Here is an 18,524-nt window from a genome sequence, read left to right as displayed (position 1 = left end):
ATTTGCGTAGGGATCGAACCCCCGGCTGAAACAACCCGGCGACACTCTCACTGGGAAACCCACACAGCCCGCGGTCATGTTGACTGTGGGAGGAACCCGGTGGAAGCTTTTCATTATTTTGTGTTCATCTATTTTAGTAATTCAATTTATATATATTTATACACACAGCTGTGCAAGGAAAAAAGAAAAAAAAACTAATGCAAGTTTATCAATTTCTATTATTTGACTTTCAAAGATTAAAATAAGATTCAGATTCCGTTGTTTGTTTTTTAACTACTGACAAAATGTAAATGACACATGATTTAAATGGCTGCCATGACATACATGTAAGATCTCTTTATGTTTCCTAGGATAATTCTACTCAAAGCTCATTTAAAAAAGCACTGTTATTAAAATTGTTTTACTGAAATACGCGAAAAAATATCTATAATAATAGTAATGATAGTAATATAGTAATAATAAGAATGAAATCCCCTTGGAGGCCTATGTTATATTGAAATACATGATCATATCTCCCGTTTCCCCTGAAAGTATAAATATAACAAGAAATCAAACGACAACAAACATAACAAATACAAAAAATATACTTACTCAGTCAAACAAAAATAAATAAATAGTCCTATGATAAAAAAAAGAGAGAATAAAGTTCACGAGGCCACGTGCGGCTGTGACTTCTCCCCTCCGTCCTCAACCTGTTGTCGTGAATCCAGCGGCTCGTCCCCAGAGTCTCCACACAGCTCAGCCCGGCTCTGCTCCCAGCTCCGGCACATTACTGCGCTTTATACCCAATATGTACAATTAATATTGCATCGTCATGACTTAATCATCTCAGGGCCGCGTGCATGCGCGACATGAGGCCATCCATAATGCAAGCGGCGCTAATTAGAGAGGAAGGGCCCATTAGTGGCGGCGCGGAGGACGCACACGCGGCGTCAACGCTGCTGTGAGGACGCAGGCGCTTTATTTTTCCACGGCGCTTATATCACATATACAACAATACATATTTAATCCCAGCGGAGGTTTGGGGATTCATAAATAAAACACATTGCAACACTTTGAATAAAAGCGTCTTTACAATTTTCTTTGGTGCGTCTCTTTCTTTCTTCAAATCTAAACTGCAAACACACATGTACAGGCCTCATCCTACAACATCAACCTTACAAACCATAATTGCACAAAAATAACAAACTCGCTGCTTCAGAGGATATTTTTCTTTTCATTTTTTTTAGAAAATAACCAATCATTTATTAAGTTTAAACTTCACACGTCATTTTTTTTTGTTAAAGTGAAATAAAGAGTGAGGAAAACAAATACTAATTAAAGCAGGTGATGTATAGGCCTATATATACTGTATATATTTCTGGGCTATATAATAAATACATAGCTCACCTGTAATGCTCCAAAACATGTCCACGTCAATATATTAAAATATAGCAGCAGCCAAAAGCCACACGGATGTGCCTCATACAGCCTAAACCAGTGTCATCTTATTATTCTATTTAATAATTAAAGATAAATAGATTCAGTGTGTGAAAAACCTTGTGAAAGAGTTACAGTAAATACTCTTTTTTGTGCGTAAAAGACGACAATAAAGTTCAGGAAAAAAGAGCAGATTCGTTTGCAAAAAAATTGTGGTGTTGGTTTTATAAAAGTGTGAATATTTTTTCTTAAACTCCTCTTCATCGTTGAATTCCACCAGAGTCTTGATTTGTGGAGTTCAAATAAAAAATAAAGATAAATCAGGTGAAAATACAGTCGAGGATGTGATGGTGAACTTCTGCATAGTGAGCCAGTTAGTGACGTGAAGGATCAACCTCAGCCAACGACACAAAATCAATCATCTTTTCGACATAAAAACACAATTTCCTCATCTTTTCTCACAAATCATCAGTTTTTTACAAACAAACGGCGTCTCTACTCCACTTTTGTGGGTTTCTTGATAAAAAAAAAGAAAGATCCCTGAATGTGACGAGCTGTCAGGGGGGTGACTTTACCGAAAAGTGTCCGCGGAGATACACGAGACCCACAACACTGAAATCAACCCTGATCACAGATCTTTAACACACGTCATCGATTAGTCCCGCATCCCAAAAACAAAACAAAAACAAAAAAGATTTGAAAAAAGTGCAACGACGAAAAGTGAGTGACACGAAATGGAAAAAAAATCAGGTCAGAAGTTTTTTTGTGGAGATAATCCCAGATGAGGAGCTGCTGATAAATCCTGTTAGTGAGGCTACTTAGGCTATTATTAATCACTCGATCAAAAATGTAGTAGGCTATTTTATTCATGATGTGAAAGTCAGTGCACCGCAGAGTATTTCATTCGTTTCTGTTTCTGCCGCTGGTTGCAAAACCACACTCGAACCACGTTCTTTTTCAGGTCCAGCTTCTCCGCGATGGCCGCAATTTTTTCCGAGGAGGGCCGCGGCTGGATGGCAAAGTACGCCTCCAGAGAGCGCTTCTCCGGCGCGGCGATGGAGGTGCGCTTCCTTTTCCTCTCGTTCCCGTTGAAAAGATCCGGCTTGTTGCTCTTCTCCCGGTGCGCAGCCTCGGCTTCCTCCAGCCAGGCCTGGAGGACCGGCTTGAGCGCGATCATGTTGTTGTGAGACAAGGTGAGGGACTCGAACCTGCAGATGGTGCTCTGGCTCAAGGACCCCACCCCGGGGATCTTGAGGTTGGCCAGCGCTGACCCGACGTCCGCCTGGGTCACCCCGAGTTTGATCCTCCTCTGCTTGAACCGCTCGGCGAAGGCTTCCAGCTCCCTGGGATCCGACTCCACGTCGTTGATGCACGCCATGCCGCCGTGCACTGACAGGGAGTGGGGATGGGCCATGTTGGCCATCGCCTGGTGCAGCTGCCCCATGGTCTGCAGGTGGTGGTGAGGGTGCTGGTGGTGGTGTGCCGACGTCATCCCTGGAGGCTCCGGAGCACCCATCCCGGTCACGGCCAGGCTGGTGGAGAGGTGCTCCAGGAGGTCCCCGGCATCCAGGGTCTGTCCGAGGTGGTGGTGGTGGTGGTGGTGGGAGATGGGCACGGTGGTGGAGGAAGAAGAGGAGGCTGAGGTGCAGGGGACACTGCTCATGGTATGGTAAGTCACGTCTGGTTTGAACGGGTGACTCTTGCCGTGAGAGACAATGCTGTCAGCAGCCGCCAGAGCCTCTGCCCGTGCCAGCAGGCTCTCATCAAAGCCTCCGAATATATTGCCCTGCAGCTGCAAGCAAGAGTGCGCATACTGGAGTCAGTGGGGAATTCTGTCAGGCAACTCTCAGGATCTAAAAAACATTTTCCACAGGCAAGCAGCGCCGAGGAGAGGAGAGAACCCCCTCCTCAAAGCGCAGGTCATAAAAATTAATATGAAAGCAAGAGCACTGGTGGAGCAGCAGACGTGGATGGGATGGGGGGGAGGTGGGGGAGGGGAGGGGAGACGGGTGGGGGGGGGGGGGCACAGACAGAAGAGAGAGGGAGAGAGATGGAGGATAGAACAAAGTCCTGTCAAATCAACTTTAACATTTCCCAGTGTGATAGTTTCTGCCCCCCCTCCTCCACTTCCCCGACCTGAACGTACCTGCGGGGCGGGCAGACAGACTCTGCGCATGCCCTCCGAGCCTGCGTGCAGGCCGGGATACTTGGGCTCGTGCAGGGCCGGGTGCATCGAGAAATGCTGCTTGCCGTTCATGGTCATCATCCTCCTCCCTGCAAGCGCCGCGCCGGCAGCAGTGTGGGCCCTGACATGAACTCCGGGGATCGGACACGACACGGAGCTCCCTCTCTGCTCTCACCGTCACCCGGACTGAGCTGTTAACACCAGCTGCGCCTCCCGGCATCCCACCACCTCCTCCTCCTCTTTCAGCCTCCCTCCTCCCACCTGCTCCACTGCTCAGCTTACAAGTTTCTGAGTGTTGGCCTCTATGCGCAAGCGTCAAAGGAATCCAACCCAAGATGGATAGACAGACAGGTAGAGATGGATGGACAGGCGGAACTTTATTGATCCCAAACTGGGACCATACTGAAAAATACCTATAATCTAATCAAATATTTCTAATTCATGAATTCGTTAAGAAAATCTTAAGAAATTCTTACTTTCCCAAAAGTTTCATATTTTTTTGCGGCCTGCACAAACGTCATAAGCAAGATCGCTCACTTCCGACAATAATCTGAATATTAGTCTTTATTATTCTTCCATTTATCAACATGAATCATGTTGTGATTTGGTGCCGTGCAAATACAAATCAATTGAAAATGTTACATCAGCATTTGTTTTCAACATCATCTCCTTCGAAAACAGTGATTTTAACTATTTTGTCTGTTCAGGATGATTCACATCTTCCCTGCAGTTCAGAGTGCGTTAAAGAAATCAACTACAGGTCTTTGTTCTGCCAGACACACATTTGTTCGAACAGCAACAGGAGTTTGGTCAGGACCGTGAAAAAGGACATGGACTCCTTCACTCGAGTTCCCAGTGTTTCAGCACCATGGACAGATCCCTTGTCCTCTGTCCATGGTGCTGAAACTCAGTGGCTCACACAGAAGCCTGAAGTGGCCGAACAATAGTTGGGACTCTCTACGATTCTGGTTTGTATCTGTGTCCTGTCAGGTTTCCCAGCAGCCGTCCTCGTCCCCGCCCATCCCATTCGGCTGCTTGACAGCCTTCTCGTGTGGCCGCCTGCTTCAAGCCCGAGAAGCCGCGCTGGACGGGGCCGAAAGAGGAGCCAGTCGGCAGAGGTGGACTGATGACACCGCGGGTCCATCCGATCCCGCCGGCCTCCTCTCTGGTTCCCCAGACTCTGAATAATTTAGCAGCACGGTGGCAGGCATCCATTACCACACTGGCATTTTCTTATTCATTACACAGATTAAAACTGCCGAGGACTTTTTTCTCACCGTGCAAACCTGTTGCAGGCCGGATACCTGCCTGGGGATAGTGGAGAAGAAACACAGATCTATGGACTTGATTGTCAAGTCAACACGTATCAATGAGGACCGGAGACCTTTTGAAAATATATTAAACGTTTTGTTGATATCCTGAACCACAGAATGGACATTTTGGTTTACAATGATATTCTAGCTGGCTAATGTAAATGTGAGATCAAAAAATAAAACCTTTGTGTTGAGACAGGAATGTGAGTGTCCTATAGAAAACAGGACAGGACACGTGTGAGAAGCTCTCAGGAAGCTGTGCCGATGTATCCCGCTGAATTTCTAAGATGTTAAAGTCTGAATAAAGCATGAAGTCCCTTTTCTCACCCTCCCCTTTTTTTCCTTCTTAATAGCTGTTATATAGCTGCCACTATTCATAATTGAATGGTCATTGTTTACAACTCTGTCATCTCAGTGCATTTCATATTCTGAAGATTGCATCCGACATGTTTTATGAAGAGTGCTCACATATCACCCCACATTTTACCCCTCGTCTGGGCTGCATATAAACATCTGCAGCTCCACTCCACCGGGCGACCTTCTACTGTCACAACACTCATCCCTTCCTGGTTCAGTAAAAACTTCTTCCCTGTAAAGTCTGACTGGAAGATATGTGCTTTGCTCATGTTTCTATGTCTTATATTTCATTTCTGCCCACATGATTTTATTGAAGCAACAACGTTTAGTTTCAATTGATTAGTTCAGAAAATATGGAGAATAACTGGATATAATGTGGCCACAGTGAAGAAGTTTATTCATTAATTTATCCACAACTGTATGTATGTCTTCAACATATTTCGCATATAAAATGTGAAAATGCCCAAATTGAAAAGTTGTTTAACTAATGAGCCCCAAGAAAAAAATAAAGTCACTTTTTAAAAGCAAGGAAAGCATAAAAAGTAAAACTCTAAACTGGGCGGCTGTGGCTTAGGGGTAGAGTGGGCATCCTCCAACCTGAAGGTTGGAGGATGACACTGGTGCAGCCCACAGCTGCACCAGTGTCTTTGGGCAAGATGCTAAGCCCCGGATCTCCCCACATAGAATAACAAAGTGCTGCAAATATATATATATATATATTTATATATAATAGATGCACTGTAAGAATGTGTGTGTGAATGTAAAACTGTACTGTAAAGCGCTTTGAGTGGTCATCAAGACTAGAAAAGGTCTTTATAAATACAAAACCATTTACCATTTATAACTTGCTTTCTACTTTTTATTGTGACTTGTCAGTTTTAAAATGTAATTTTACAATAATTTAGAAAATCAATTGAAAAATTACTTTTTGGTTTTGGTCAAAGGATTCCTACATATAAACAAATCTACAAATATTGATGTCTATTTTATTTGAAATTTTTACAATTGTATTCATTTGGCGGGACTTGGCTTCCATAGAGCCGCCCTTCTACCAGAGCTGGTTCTTCACCTCAGTTACCGTGCTCTGCCGGGATCTGCCAGGAGCGGAGCGCTGCTCAGGCCCCAGTTTGAAATCCCTTCCCCGGGGGAAGAGCCAAAAGCTCTTGCATTAAACCAAACTGACTCGGAGTGTTTTCACTTCACTTCCTAAAGTAAGAAATGCTCATGTTTTATTCAGTGGTTTTTTAATATGTCATATTCACTGGGTGCTTTAATTAAAATGAGTCAGAGGTCACATTCTGATGTGGTGGGATCAGTTCTGGGCCACGCGGGTTTAAGTGCGTCCATGAGTCACAATTAGAGACAATGGGAGGTATTGATTAATAAGGACTATCCACTTAGATTCAGCCAGACATCACATCACATGTGATCAAGCTCCAAATGTATAATCTGATTCTACAACCTGATTAAAAACCTTAGTCTGTTTAATGTCAAAAACATTAAATATGACTGGCTTTCAATATTGAATATTACATTTTATAACCTTAATTGCCTTATTGCTGGATATTTTATTAAGGACATGTTTCTAATTGACAACTAAGAGTTCATAAAAACACGACCTGAAATTAACCCCTGGTAAGCTTTAACAACTAATCATAAATTCAGCACAGCTTCCCTTTAGGCCATAAGAAGTTTTATTTTATTTAAAGTAATGAATTTATTAGATAACAAATAAGACGCAAGGCTTTTATGTTGCTAGTCTCTAACTCAGTGGCCTCTGCCTTGTCATTGGTCCTGTGTTTTACTACACATCAGGAACTTGATTTCCATTCAACATATAATAATGAAAGTGCACCAGTGGGATTTTTAACAAACTAATGTAGCTTTGTGTTTAGTTTTAAAGATCTGTCATAATGTAACTCTGATGTGTATTTGTACCCATACATGTATATTTAAGCAGATACTGGTGACTGACAGGGTAGTACTCCTGCAGTATTCCTTCCTCCCCTTCTGACATCTAACACATTAATATAAATAATGCTTGATATGAAGAAACAACACCACACAAGAGTTTCAGTTCATATTTTCAGGAATGCTTTTGTTTGATTTTTTTTCTTTGCCAATGTCGACTTCTTTTTTTGGTCAGTTTTCTTTCAACTCAAAATGTCATTTTTTTCCCTCCAAGATCCAATTGCAACTATTGTTTTTTTTTTTTCACTTTTCTTTCTTTTTTTGTATCTTCTTCTAAGCACCCCATTCCTCCATCTTTATTGGCAAAAGCAAACATGCTTGTAAATTAGAAATCCATTTTTACAAACAAAATACATGAAGAAAATACATCCACACCCTGCAAATATAAACAGTTACAAATCCAAAACTATTATCCAATAAACATTTTACATTTGTTTTTACACTAGTGTGATAGTAGCATACAGGAGATAGTACAAAAAAGTGGGGGAGAGAGAGACCATCTCTGCGTCATCACTAACACAAGCGAGAACCCTGCCAGTATCGGTTTGTCCTCTAAAACTGCCACGAGCAAATCATAAGAAAGTATGGAGTGCGAAGGGAAAAGTTTCAGCTTTTCATCGCCAACCTAAACACCTCATCCTGACAGTGACGGTGAACTCAAAACGTTCGACTGGGACAGTGACGCCGATGGCAAGAGGCCTCGGAGCAACAGTGACATATGAAATCCCAAAAAAGAAAACGCTACCGTCACAGTAGATGGGAGGAAAAGGATTCACTGTGTTCACATGCAGGGGAAATACTTCACACACAGATTCCTGCCTGCATGACTGTTGCCCTCCGACTGGTTAGGTCCCCGGGATATGATCAGCTTACTCGAGTTATGATAAGCATACGTCTGACGACACTTCGTGAGGCTGCGTGTAAACGTTGTTAGTTGTTTGAGGGGAGCAGCAAAAGAAAGAAAAAATAAAGTGTTATCTTGCATTGAGCACATTTACACACAATTAATTGATTCTCGTTCCTCCCACCCTGAGGGTTCTAACGCACAGTCTGTGTTAAAGGTTAAACTAGTTCTGTTGACATGAAAGGTGCACACTGTGGTTGTGGGTTTAGAGCACTGTGTGACCATAGTCAGCTGTAGACAAAGCTGCACTAATGGACACCTAGCAGTGGGAGGTGCATGCAGGACACCACATCCGTCCTTTTCCTATGGTGGCTTTCTACAGAGTGATTCCCACAGATCAGAGCAGCTCTGAATGTTTCTTTAAACAATATGACAAACTTCAGAGAAACGACGGCGTGGCTTTGTGCTCACGAATGCAGAACTCCTGCCTCTCTGGTTCGACCTGCTCTACCTGAAAACAGCCTGGTCATTCGTTTCAAATGACATGAGAGAAAAAACTAAACTCAAAACAAAACACTGTAGTTTCTCTCACAAGCATTTACAAAATTTACAAAAGTAAATCACAAATCTTGTAAAAATTCAGCCATCTGCTGATTGTTTAAGGCAAAGAAACTAAATATATATATTTATATATATATATAAAAAATCAACTGTTCAGTATTACATTCAGTCACCTGTCTATGGATCTCACATTTTATGTAGAATTTTTAAATGGGTGATCTGGTCCTTGTCCTGTCAGGGCCTTTGTTTGACAGGGTAGAACAAGTGGAAAATGTTGGAGACTCTTAGAAAATGTAGAACACCAGTTGATGGTGTTTGTATTTACACAAGAGTGGCACCGGACATTGAGTGAAGGACAAAAAACACACAAGGGGGGAGAACCTGTCTGTGACGTGCATGGACGTGGTAATTTGTAAACATCGTTGTTGTTCTTTTCTATTGCACTGGAATCCGTCTGTACCTGCACTGGCTCGAATGTGGTCGTGGTACAGCATCAGCACCTTTGGGTGCTGGGAGGGGAGTGGCTCCGCTTGTTTAGGAATACAACATGCACCAACTAGACTGGGTTCATGCCAGCACACAGAGGCCACTGTCAAAGAAATGTGAGGAACCATACCAAACTGTGCCAATATAGGTACGGCCCAGTGGGAAAATAAATAAGTTTCTCTCCGGCAGCGACAGAGAACGTTCTGTTGGTGATGGAATGGCTGTCCCTGAACCGAGGACAAGGTCTTTCAAAAAACTGGTGAGAAAAGAGCTTAAATACAGTATGTATAAAAATACCTATTCACAGTAGACACAAATGTTGTGCATTACTGATATTAATCATCTGGTAAGCACACTCCAACTTACATAGGTTTCTTTTTCTATCTATAAGAACAACTTAACATTTATCTTTCTCAGCAAAAGTGAGATGTTTTAAATAATTGTTTAGTCGAGGGATACAAAACACGTCGACCCCCCTAAACTTCTTGCGATGTACAATAAAGTAAAGATGTTTTTTTTACTTCGATAAGAGTTTAAAATGACTTAGTTTGAAAATACTGGAAAGGAAATAAAAAAATGTGAGTTCCGTTGAATCGATTTTATGTTCATGTCAGGGTAAGTACTGATTTCACTGAGGAGCAGGTGACGGGCGAATCAGGTAGCCTTCACCGCCTCCATGATCGGCTTTCATACTCGTCTTCTTCGTCGTCGTCTTCCTCCTCCTCCTCTTCCTCACCAGGCATATAAGAGCCAACTTCCTTCTGTTTGAATTTAAAACAAACAAAACCACATCATGGTGGTTAGTTTGATACATTTCTCCCATCAGAAAAACACTGACGAACACACACTGTCAATATCATCACACAGACACATCAACCTTGTATAGCTGTGCAATTGTGGCCCTGTGTGCCACTGTGCAACATGACAAACCCAGGCTAGTCCCATAGAAACCACAGTTGTGCGTTTGTTACTGTGTGACGTTCTTGAAGTTGCATTATTTATGACGTTCTTGAGTTCTGTTGCATTTCAGATCAGAGAGCACACACCTCCGCCACGGCCAATTGACCACTTCATCACCACGTTGAAAATACATGTATTGAGATCAGGTACGTATAACATGTACAAAGAAACCTTCTGCAAACTGCTCACATTAAAACAGAGACAACTTTCTGACATAGTTGAAAGGAATATTTGTTATCGTACAGTAACTGAATAAAGATCTACCTCTTAGAAATACTTAATGATTTGCAAAATCTTGGTCATTATCGAGATCTGATAGATATTAGCAGTCTACATATTTGCATGAGAAATCAGTTCTTCCCTGTCCCACCAAGTTTCAGTTCAGTAGATTTTTTTATAATCCTGCTAATAAACAGACAAACTGCAATATAAAAACAAAGAAGGGCATTAGAAGCTTTCCAAAGGAAGGATTTGTCGCATTAGATTGAAAAGGTATGTCTAATAAAGTGTGGAGCATAAAAAGGAAGCCATATTGGCAGCATCATACTGAGGGTTTCTGGGAGATATTTAATAAACGATGCACCTCACACTCCGGAACAAGTTGGAATGAAATGAGATGGGCCTCGAGCGTCTCCGAGGGAATTTCTCCCCTTGCATTAAAACATGTGTTCAGTGATTTATCATAGGAATTGGAAAAGTTAGGAAATGCCGAGTGAGGGGATGTGGAAACTTAACTTGCACACAAGGAAGACCCCCAACCTCATGAACGCAACTCAAAACATGAAAATACAGTATGAGGATTTCATCTGACAGTAATGCAGTTTTACTCAACGGGCTGAGATGCTCTTAGAGGCTCGCCCTGATTTTTCCATTGGGAGCAGCAGTGAAAAATTTAGAAGCACTAGAATAAAATGTACAAGTAAAATCTGGGAATATAAGTAAAACTTCCAAAAGTTTCCGCACTTACAATCTCAGGGTGGACTGTACATGGACTTCCTTCCTGGTTTCTCTCAGGCTGCACTTTACTAAATCATCACAAATCTACAGTTTGGGTTTGTACCTTATTGTCCTCGTCTTTAGCCTCTTCCTCCTCTGGCTCCGTGTTTACAGAGGGGGTCTTGGGTTTGTACCAGGAAATCTGCAGCACTCGACCTTTGAACTTAGCTCCCTGGTTCGCTGCCTAGAAAACAAAACGGGGGGGAAATAGCAAGTTTCACTCATCAATAAAACCAAAAAAAAAAATCATTTTCTTTATTTTACCACAAAAGTAATCAGAGAGGATTACAAGGAACAGTAAGAGAAAAAGGGTAGAAACAGACTTATCGGATTTCGAGTCATGTGACTTACATTCTCTGCTTCGCTTCGTGTTTTGAAGGTCATGACGACACTGTTAGCATCTTGGTCACGGAAATCCTCAATCTCCCCGTATTTCTACGATTAAAACAAAGCAAAAAGAATTTCAGCACTTGTAATATTCAAAAACAGTTTATCAGTTACTGCGACACCTACTGCTCGGACTCTTTAAATAACACAGATAGTGACTCACCACAAAGTGCGGCATCAGCTCCTCCTTCTCCTGCTGAGTGACCCCCAAAATAGCCAGGGCTCTGGGTCGGTGGTCGACCGACATACGGTTCACGGCCCCGCCGCGAGCCATCATCTCCCGGCTCCGGCCCCTCCCCCGGCCCATGTGCATCGGGCCAGGCTCATGGGCCATCTTCCCTCGACCCCGACCTCGACCTGTGGGAGGCCGGATCAGGCCCAGCCGCGTCGCCTATAGGAAGACAAACAGGACGGTTTAATTGTATTCAGATAAACATTTTGTATACAATTCTGAATATAAAGATGGACAATACGTCTTCATTTCCTCCCATGAACTGAAGATCCAAGCTATATACTGTAAGATTATTTGTCGAGTGTTTAATAAAAAATAAACATGGGCAAATCAAATCCTGATATAAATCACAATTAAAAACCCCACACAGCACAGGCAGAATATTGCACATGTATCTTCGGTGATCAAATACTCCCAACACGCTTGACTCTGGTCTCCTCCAGTGTCAGTCTCTGCCCTTTACCATTAGTTCTCACTCCATTTTTAAAGTGACATCTCCTCACTTCTGAACCACTCCACAACCTCACAACCACTCTCTTACATGTGTCCCTCCCTCATTTCTCCCGACTAATTGTCATCCTACGAGCACCAGCGGCTCAAACTTTAATGAGACGAGGCTCCATCAGTGTAGGACTCGTGTCTGATTTGGCTTCGTTAGCGCCTGCTCCTCTGGGCTTGCTTAAGTGGCTGCGGTTTAATGTGCAGAAGGAGGGTTGGCTTTGGATGGACTGGGGGATATGCATTTTTTAACAACAAGCTAATTTAGGACCCGCGGGGGTAGAGGGGGGAAAAAGAAACATGCTTTGCAGGGTGTTGCTAACAAAAGCTCTGCTCGTGTAAGGCTGAACTTGTGACACGGACAACCGATCTCGTCTGAGCTTGTATGTGCTGCTTGTTTAGAGGCTGGAGGAGATGAAGGCCAAGCCTGAAGTGACTAACACCCAAAGATGCCACTTAGGACTAGGAAAGCAAAATTACATTTGTTTTCCTGATTAGCAAGCTCAGCAAACAGATTCCTAATTAGTTGCATACGTCATAATAAATGTGAAAAAACGCATCGGGGGATTTCCACCTCCCTTCATATAAATAGATGCTGAACTGGAATTCAAGCTGATAAAAGCTGTTTGACTGCATAATGCTCATAATTATTAATAAACTTGTAACATACATAAATACCTTTATGATTTAATGCAGCTTACACTTACTCTCGGGAGAGAGCACATGCCTCCTCCAAGGCCCAGCAATTTCCTTAAATACAATCCAGCTGCCCCAAATTTCACACAAATTTGTTCCTTATATATTGTGAGCCAGAATAAATCTGTAATAAAATGCCGTTACCCAATATTAGTGGAAATCTGGTTAGATGTTTGTGTAATATTGCTTACAAATAAACAAACCAAACAACAAAGACAGGGGTGAGAACATAACCTCCAAAGCAGAAATAACTCAACATCCCTGAAAGTTTAACGTCTATCAACACTTTTATCTTATCTTAGTTTTAATGCCACCAAATTGACTTTCAGTACCCTTGTATTTATAAAACTCTTCAGCTCAATAGCATATGATTTCATTATTTTTATTCTTAAACCATTCAGTGACCTCCTGTGCCCTGTGGATTGAAGCATTGTCATGCAGTAGTTTCTCTTTTCATTTTTCAGGTTTTGTTTATCATCCGTTTGCACCGCCCGACTTCCTCTGAGGCATTTTGTGGTACAACGTCAGCACTCTAGGAAATGGCTGATGATGCAGACTGACGGTAGGGGAATGCTATCTCTTCAGATCTTCTCTGTGGTGGTGTAGCATATGTGCGTCTGTATTACCTCCACTTGTAACAGCCCCAGTTTTCTCTTGAGGTCTGTCGTGTCCTCTCCGGAGCTCATCTTCTTGTGAATGTCCAGCTCTGCATCCAGCAGTTCCTTCTGGGCCTGGTCGAGAAAAATTTAATACAAATATAGAGTGATGACAACTTTCAAAGTACACCCACAGAAGCAGCAGCAAACACAAGTTGGTGGGAAATGATCAGATCAACTAACCAGAGGATTCAATGAACAACAACAGTTAAACATGTAGTATCGCTGCTGCAAATGGAGGATTCACTCCATCGTGTTTCTGGGCTAAACTTACATCAGTCTTGGTCTTGGACTGACTGTGGTTGGATTTGGAGTAAGGATTCAACTCATTCTGCAGCTGCGTGATCTTGTCCGTCATCTCCTTCAAGGTCTTCATGATGTTGGCTCTTTCCTCGGGTTTCATCCCTCGGTTCTTCTCCAGACGGTTTATCAGGGTCTGGAGGAGGAGGAACGAGCAGTGAGACGAAGGGAGGGGTAAAGGTCAGGGTCGGGAAAAGAGGAGGAAAGCGGTAGGAAGTGCACAGATAAATGGGCGGCTGGGGCCAGTCCTACCTTCTGACACTCGATCCGTGTCTGTAACATCTCCTGCTTCTTCTTCCTCATGTCCTGCTGTAGTTTTAATGCCTCCTAAATGAAGAAAAAAGCCAGTAAGAACATATTCACAGAGGTGAAAATACACAGCTATTGTTATCATTTTCTGTCAGTGGCAGCCCACTTCTCACTAGTTGCCCCAGAGAAAAACAAATGACTTATCCTCAGTGTTCTATTCTTGTAGCAGTCAAAATATGTAGTAAAACATTAAGTGACATGCCTGTTTCTTCTTGAGGACTTCCTGTGCCTCTAGTGCTTTTCCCGTTCTCCCAAAGCTCTTTGAGGACGACTTGAGGGCTGTGGAAGTGTAGGGGTTCTTCTGGGGGTTCGCCATCTAAGTGGCAACACAGAGAGGGAGCGACACTTTTAGATCATCAGAACAAGATGAGAGACATTGGTATACATAGTGAAAAAACAAGAATACACTGTTTAACACAAACAACCAGTTTACACAACATCTGCCCAAGGTCTGGCATCACCTGACACAATCACACACACAGACACACACTCGGGTATAAGGACTAAAACGTACATAGGCGGCTTCTGTGTTTGGGTTCAGGTGGTCTGGCCTGGTTCCACCGGTGGCCCCAGCCGCTGCTGGCAGGCGGTGCTTTGGTACAGTCTTGTTCAACACATAGGCGGCTGGACAGTGCTGTTTTATTCCCTGCAGATAAACGATAACATTTAAATTGGATGAAGGGCTGAAGAAATAAAAAGACCAAGGGCTTCAATATGTCTGAGCTCTCTTTACTGACCTTATGCATGTTGCTGTGCTGCGGCCCCTGGCTGGGGGTCAAACCAGGCAGCTGGCTCCCTGAGCTCTGCTCCGGCTGCTGAAGCCCTGTGGGGTTGGTGCCGGGCTCGCGGTGCCAGTACACACGGATGAAGCGGTTGTTGAGGACCGCCTCGATGCTGGATATGGCCCGCCTGGCCTCTTCATTCATTGTGTACTGAATCAACGCTGCCTCCGGGTCTCCACCAAACACAACCTGCAGTGAGAGTGTCACATCCAGGGTTAGTGCGTGTAACTGACAAAACTCATTGTGTCTGAGCTGAATTTTGTGTACTTGTTGCCGTTTCAAGAGGCTTAAATTGCAACACTTAGTCCAGCTAATAGTTTGAATCCTTGTTCATATTTCTATAATGCATCCTAAATATGCATAGATTCCAATACTTCTACATGAAAACAGCAGCCGTTTGCAGGTTTATTCATTACAGAAGAGACAGTGATGCACTTTACCTGTATATTGACGATGGTTCCAAACTTGCTGAAGTGCTCGTTAAGCTTGGTGATATTGTTGAGGTCTCGAGGGATCTTTCGAACCTCCAGCTTTGTGTTCACATAGTGATTCCTCTTAGGAAAGCTGTTCTTATGTTGGTTGTTAAAGTTTGTCCTGAAACGGAGAGCAAAATGGTTTTTTTCAGGGGGAAATACTAGAAAAAGACGACATCACTAATAACTATTGATGATAGTCCTGGAGGTTCTAGACTTTATAATGAGTTCCTACAAGCCCTATGACAGGTCAGCGTGAATAAAGGACTACGTGTCATTCCGCTTAACATTTAAAATGCATCCTAGACCCACGGGACGTTAAGTGCACACCTGTTGCACAACTGAGACAAAAGATCTGCTGCTGACCTATGAGTCACTTGGCTCTCAGCAGCAACGGGGAAATGGGGCAAGGCGTCAATTTGATTGATCAAATTTCAAGAGGCCATCTAGTTTCTTCAGATTACTTCACAAAACGAGAATGTGTTCAGTGAGGGTATCAAGTGTCAACGGTCACATTGAAGTATCCAGGTCATTAAGGTACTGCTGACACATATAGGAATAAAGTGCAAATATAATTTCAAATATCAATCTGTTTTTTATCTATCTGAGATAACTACACAATCGCTGCATAATTAACTAGGGGACAGCCTCCGCTCAATCTATTCCTCCCATGCCTGCTTGTTCTGCTGCAGCACATGCTCTGCAGAGGAGATGTTACGCCAGAGGACACTGACACATAACCAAAGATCAGGGCAAGCCGTAGAGATTATATGGAATCCTACACCTATTTCTTCATGATCTTTTCCCATGGTCAAATTTGTATTTCCTATTCAGCAGGGAACTCTTCAAGTGTGTGTGTCACAGAATCCTTACTTGTCCATCCAGGGTTTTTTAACTGCTGGTCCTTCAGCTACACTATGTCCCATGGTTCTCTTCCTGTTGTCCAGCTCGGCGTTGAAACGGGGCACGTTACTTCCAGGAGCACTGGCTGCAGGGACTGGCTCTGTCTGAATCACTATGTTTGCAGCTGGAAGATGTTCAGAAAGGAAATATAAATCTTGTGTATTTTAATCACACAAGCATTCGTCCAATATTTCAAAACTTTGTGTGCCGAGAAGAGAATGCTTGCTACCTCTGGATCCTTGTCCTTGTCCTTGTCCTTCGTTGGAGGTGAGGCCGATGAGGTTGGAGCGCTGGGTCTGCACTCGGGGAATGAACTGACGGTACTGGTTACGACCTGATGTAGTCAGGGCTGGGGATTCTGGGTTGTAGCCCTCCGGATCATAGTTATCTAAGATGGAAAAAAGGAACACACGCATTGTTAGTTATAATACAAAACATACAATTAAATAACACAGTAAAAACATGGAGGTTAAATAAATAGACAGTGGTTATCAGGGATTAATTCTTGCATTCAACAAAGTCAAATAGTCTCTTAGGTAAATAAACAGTGCTACCCTCTGGTCAACAGCTGTTACTGCATGAGATAGCAACCCATGGAAATCACACAGCCCCGAGCACCACACACACACACAGACCAGCTTCAAATGATAGAAAACACGAGCACAGAAAGTCAAAGTCAGACCTCAGAGTCCGGAAAAAGTTGCTAAAATCTGCCATGCCATTATAACTCAATCTTCTGTGATGATAAATATAACAAGAAAATTAAGGTATATGAATTATCAATAAAAGGGTGAACTCCAAATGAAAAGCAACAGCAATGTCCACGTCCAAGCACACAGTCCCAATCTGAACAGGAAGAGCATTGCTGCTTACATTCAGACTGGACATATTGGGGATGAAGGGACACAGACGAGGACGAAGGAGGAGGAGGAGGTTGTTGTTGAGGAGGAGGAGGAGGAGGAAGAGTTGGTGGCCGTCCCACACCAGGCGGTCCACCAGGAGGAGAAGGAGCGATTGCCGATTGGTGGTTGGGAGGATCGATCCCACTGGTTGCTATCAGTGGGGGTCCTGAGGGAGACACAAGCCCAAGCTAATGTCTCAGGAGTATCGCAGGTATGTCAGTGAGTCTCTGCTTTGCACTATTGCACTGGTTGCTTTAATACTGAAGGGAAGGCGGAAGGAACTAAACTCATACGACGACACTTTACAACAGGCTATAGATTTTGCTCCTAATTTATAGCCAATCACGTCACAGAGAAACAACACTTCAAGAACCAGTCTCATCAAATCAACAAGCAGAATAACACACAGACTGCAGTGTTTAAATCCCCATCAGCTTTGTTTTTAAGAAACAAATGTTGGACAGAAATATCTCTTTCGTCTTCAACTTCTCTTCAACGAGCAAGAGTAAAACCAGATAGAAAGGTAACAGCATGGGAATTGTGGCTGAAGCAGTCTTTGGTTATTATATAACAACACATCATAATCGATTTCAAAAAGAAAACAACAACGTTATCTTCCTTTTCTTGTGTGCATGGAATTATCTACAGTCACACAGAGCTCAAACTGTCCAGAATTATTATACATTTAGTATATTAGCTCAATGTTCAATGAGAAGACTCCAGTATTAAGTTATAGTCATGGTTACAGTATAATTAATTTCTCTGTGTTGCTGAGTGTATCCACAAAACATTGACAAAGCGTTTCTAATGTAAGATGTTCACAAAGTGTGGAACTGAAAAGGCAGGATGACACTTTGAGATTGGTGCAGAAGCAACGCTGTGCCATGGAAAGCTACTTTCCTCCATCAAATGTTTTTGTTTGATCCCTTTAAATCAACTATTAACACATTCATGAAGACAAGGAAAAAATATGGACTACATTTAAAATATTTCTTTGTCAGACATTTTACCACCACATATAATTGCATTGTCTCACACAAATAAAGAGTAGTTGCCTAGAGATGAACAGAAGTGACAGGTGTATTTTTCCAGATATGAAAAATATGATAGAAGAACAAGTTCTTAGGAGAAAAATAAAAAAAGGTTTTTACCGGCTGCAGTTCTTTGTAGAAACCACAAGTTGCTTTCATAACCGTATTTTACTTTGAAATCCCTACTACTCATCTCATATCAAAATGCAGAGCATACACAGTTTCTACAAGTTACCATCAAATGCAACAAAGCGGCGGGTAGC

The 18,524-nt window shown here is 42.8% G+C and overlaps 2 protein-coding genes across 2 annotated transcripts in view; both read right to left on the bottom strand.

The window, feature by feature from the left end:
• Nucleotides 1-981: 981 nt before the first annotated feature.
• On the bottom strand, nt 982-3,685 carry pou4f3 (POU class 4 homeobox 3). The gene is made up of 2 exons (XM_062406270.1): nt 3,566-3,685; nt 982-3,211 (listed from the first exon to the last, which is right to left on the bottom strand). Exons 1-2 carry the CDS (start codon nt 3,683-3,685, stop codon nt 2,300-2,302), a joined length of 1,032 nt encoding a protein of 343 aa, XP_062262254.1. The 3' UTR covers nt 982-2,299.
• A 3,660-nt stretch (nt 3,686-7,345) lies between these two features.
• rbm27 (RNA binding motif protein 27) overlaps nt 7,346-18,524 on the bottom strand; it is a gene marked incomplete in the record, with an annotated part of 14,988 nt that continues 3,809 nt past the window's right edge. Inside the window, 14 exon segments of the mRNA XM_062406269.1 lie at nt 7,346-9,897; nt 11,157-11,276; nt 11,444-11,527; nt 11,643-11,870; nt 13,532-13,636; nt 13,836-13,997; nt 14,114-14,188; nt 14,373-14,486; nt 14,685-14,816; nt 14,908-15,141; nt 15,393-15,546; nt 16,299-16,452; nt 16,558-16,716; nt 17,202-17,396. Of these exon segments, the coding sequence (XP_062262253.1) occupies nt 9,802-9,897; nt 11,157-11,276; nt 11,444-11,527; nt 11,643-11,870; nt 13,532-13,636; nt 13,836-13,997; nt 14,114-14,188; nt 14,373-14,486; nt 14,685-14,816; nt 14,908-15,141; nt 15,393-15,546; nt 16,299-16,452; nt 16,558-16,716; nt 17,202-17,396 (2,012 nt within the window).

Source organism: Platichthys flesus, chromosome 15, assembly GCF_949316205.1.
Source record: "Platichthys flesus chromosome 15, fPlaFle2.1, whole genome shotgun sequence".
In the NCBI taxonomy this organism is placed as follows: Eukaryota; Metazoa; Chordata; class Actinopteri; order Pleuronectiformes; family Pleuronectidae; genus Platichthys; species Platichthys flesus.
This window is presented reverse-complemented; position numbering and strand designations above follow the sequence as displayed.

Bases quoted from the DNA above. Each gene is read 5' to 3' on its own strand.
- pou4f3 (XM_062406270.1), bottom strand. From the start codon at position 3,685: ATGATGACCATGAACGGCAAGCAGCATTTCTCGATGCACCCGGCCCTG. The intron at 3,212-3,565 runs GTACGTTCAGGT...TCTTGCTTGCAG, and splicing joins TCTGTCTGCCCGCCCCGCAG to CTGCAGGGCAATATATTCGG.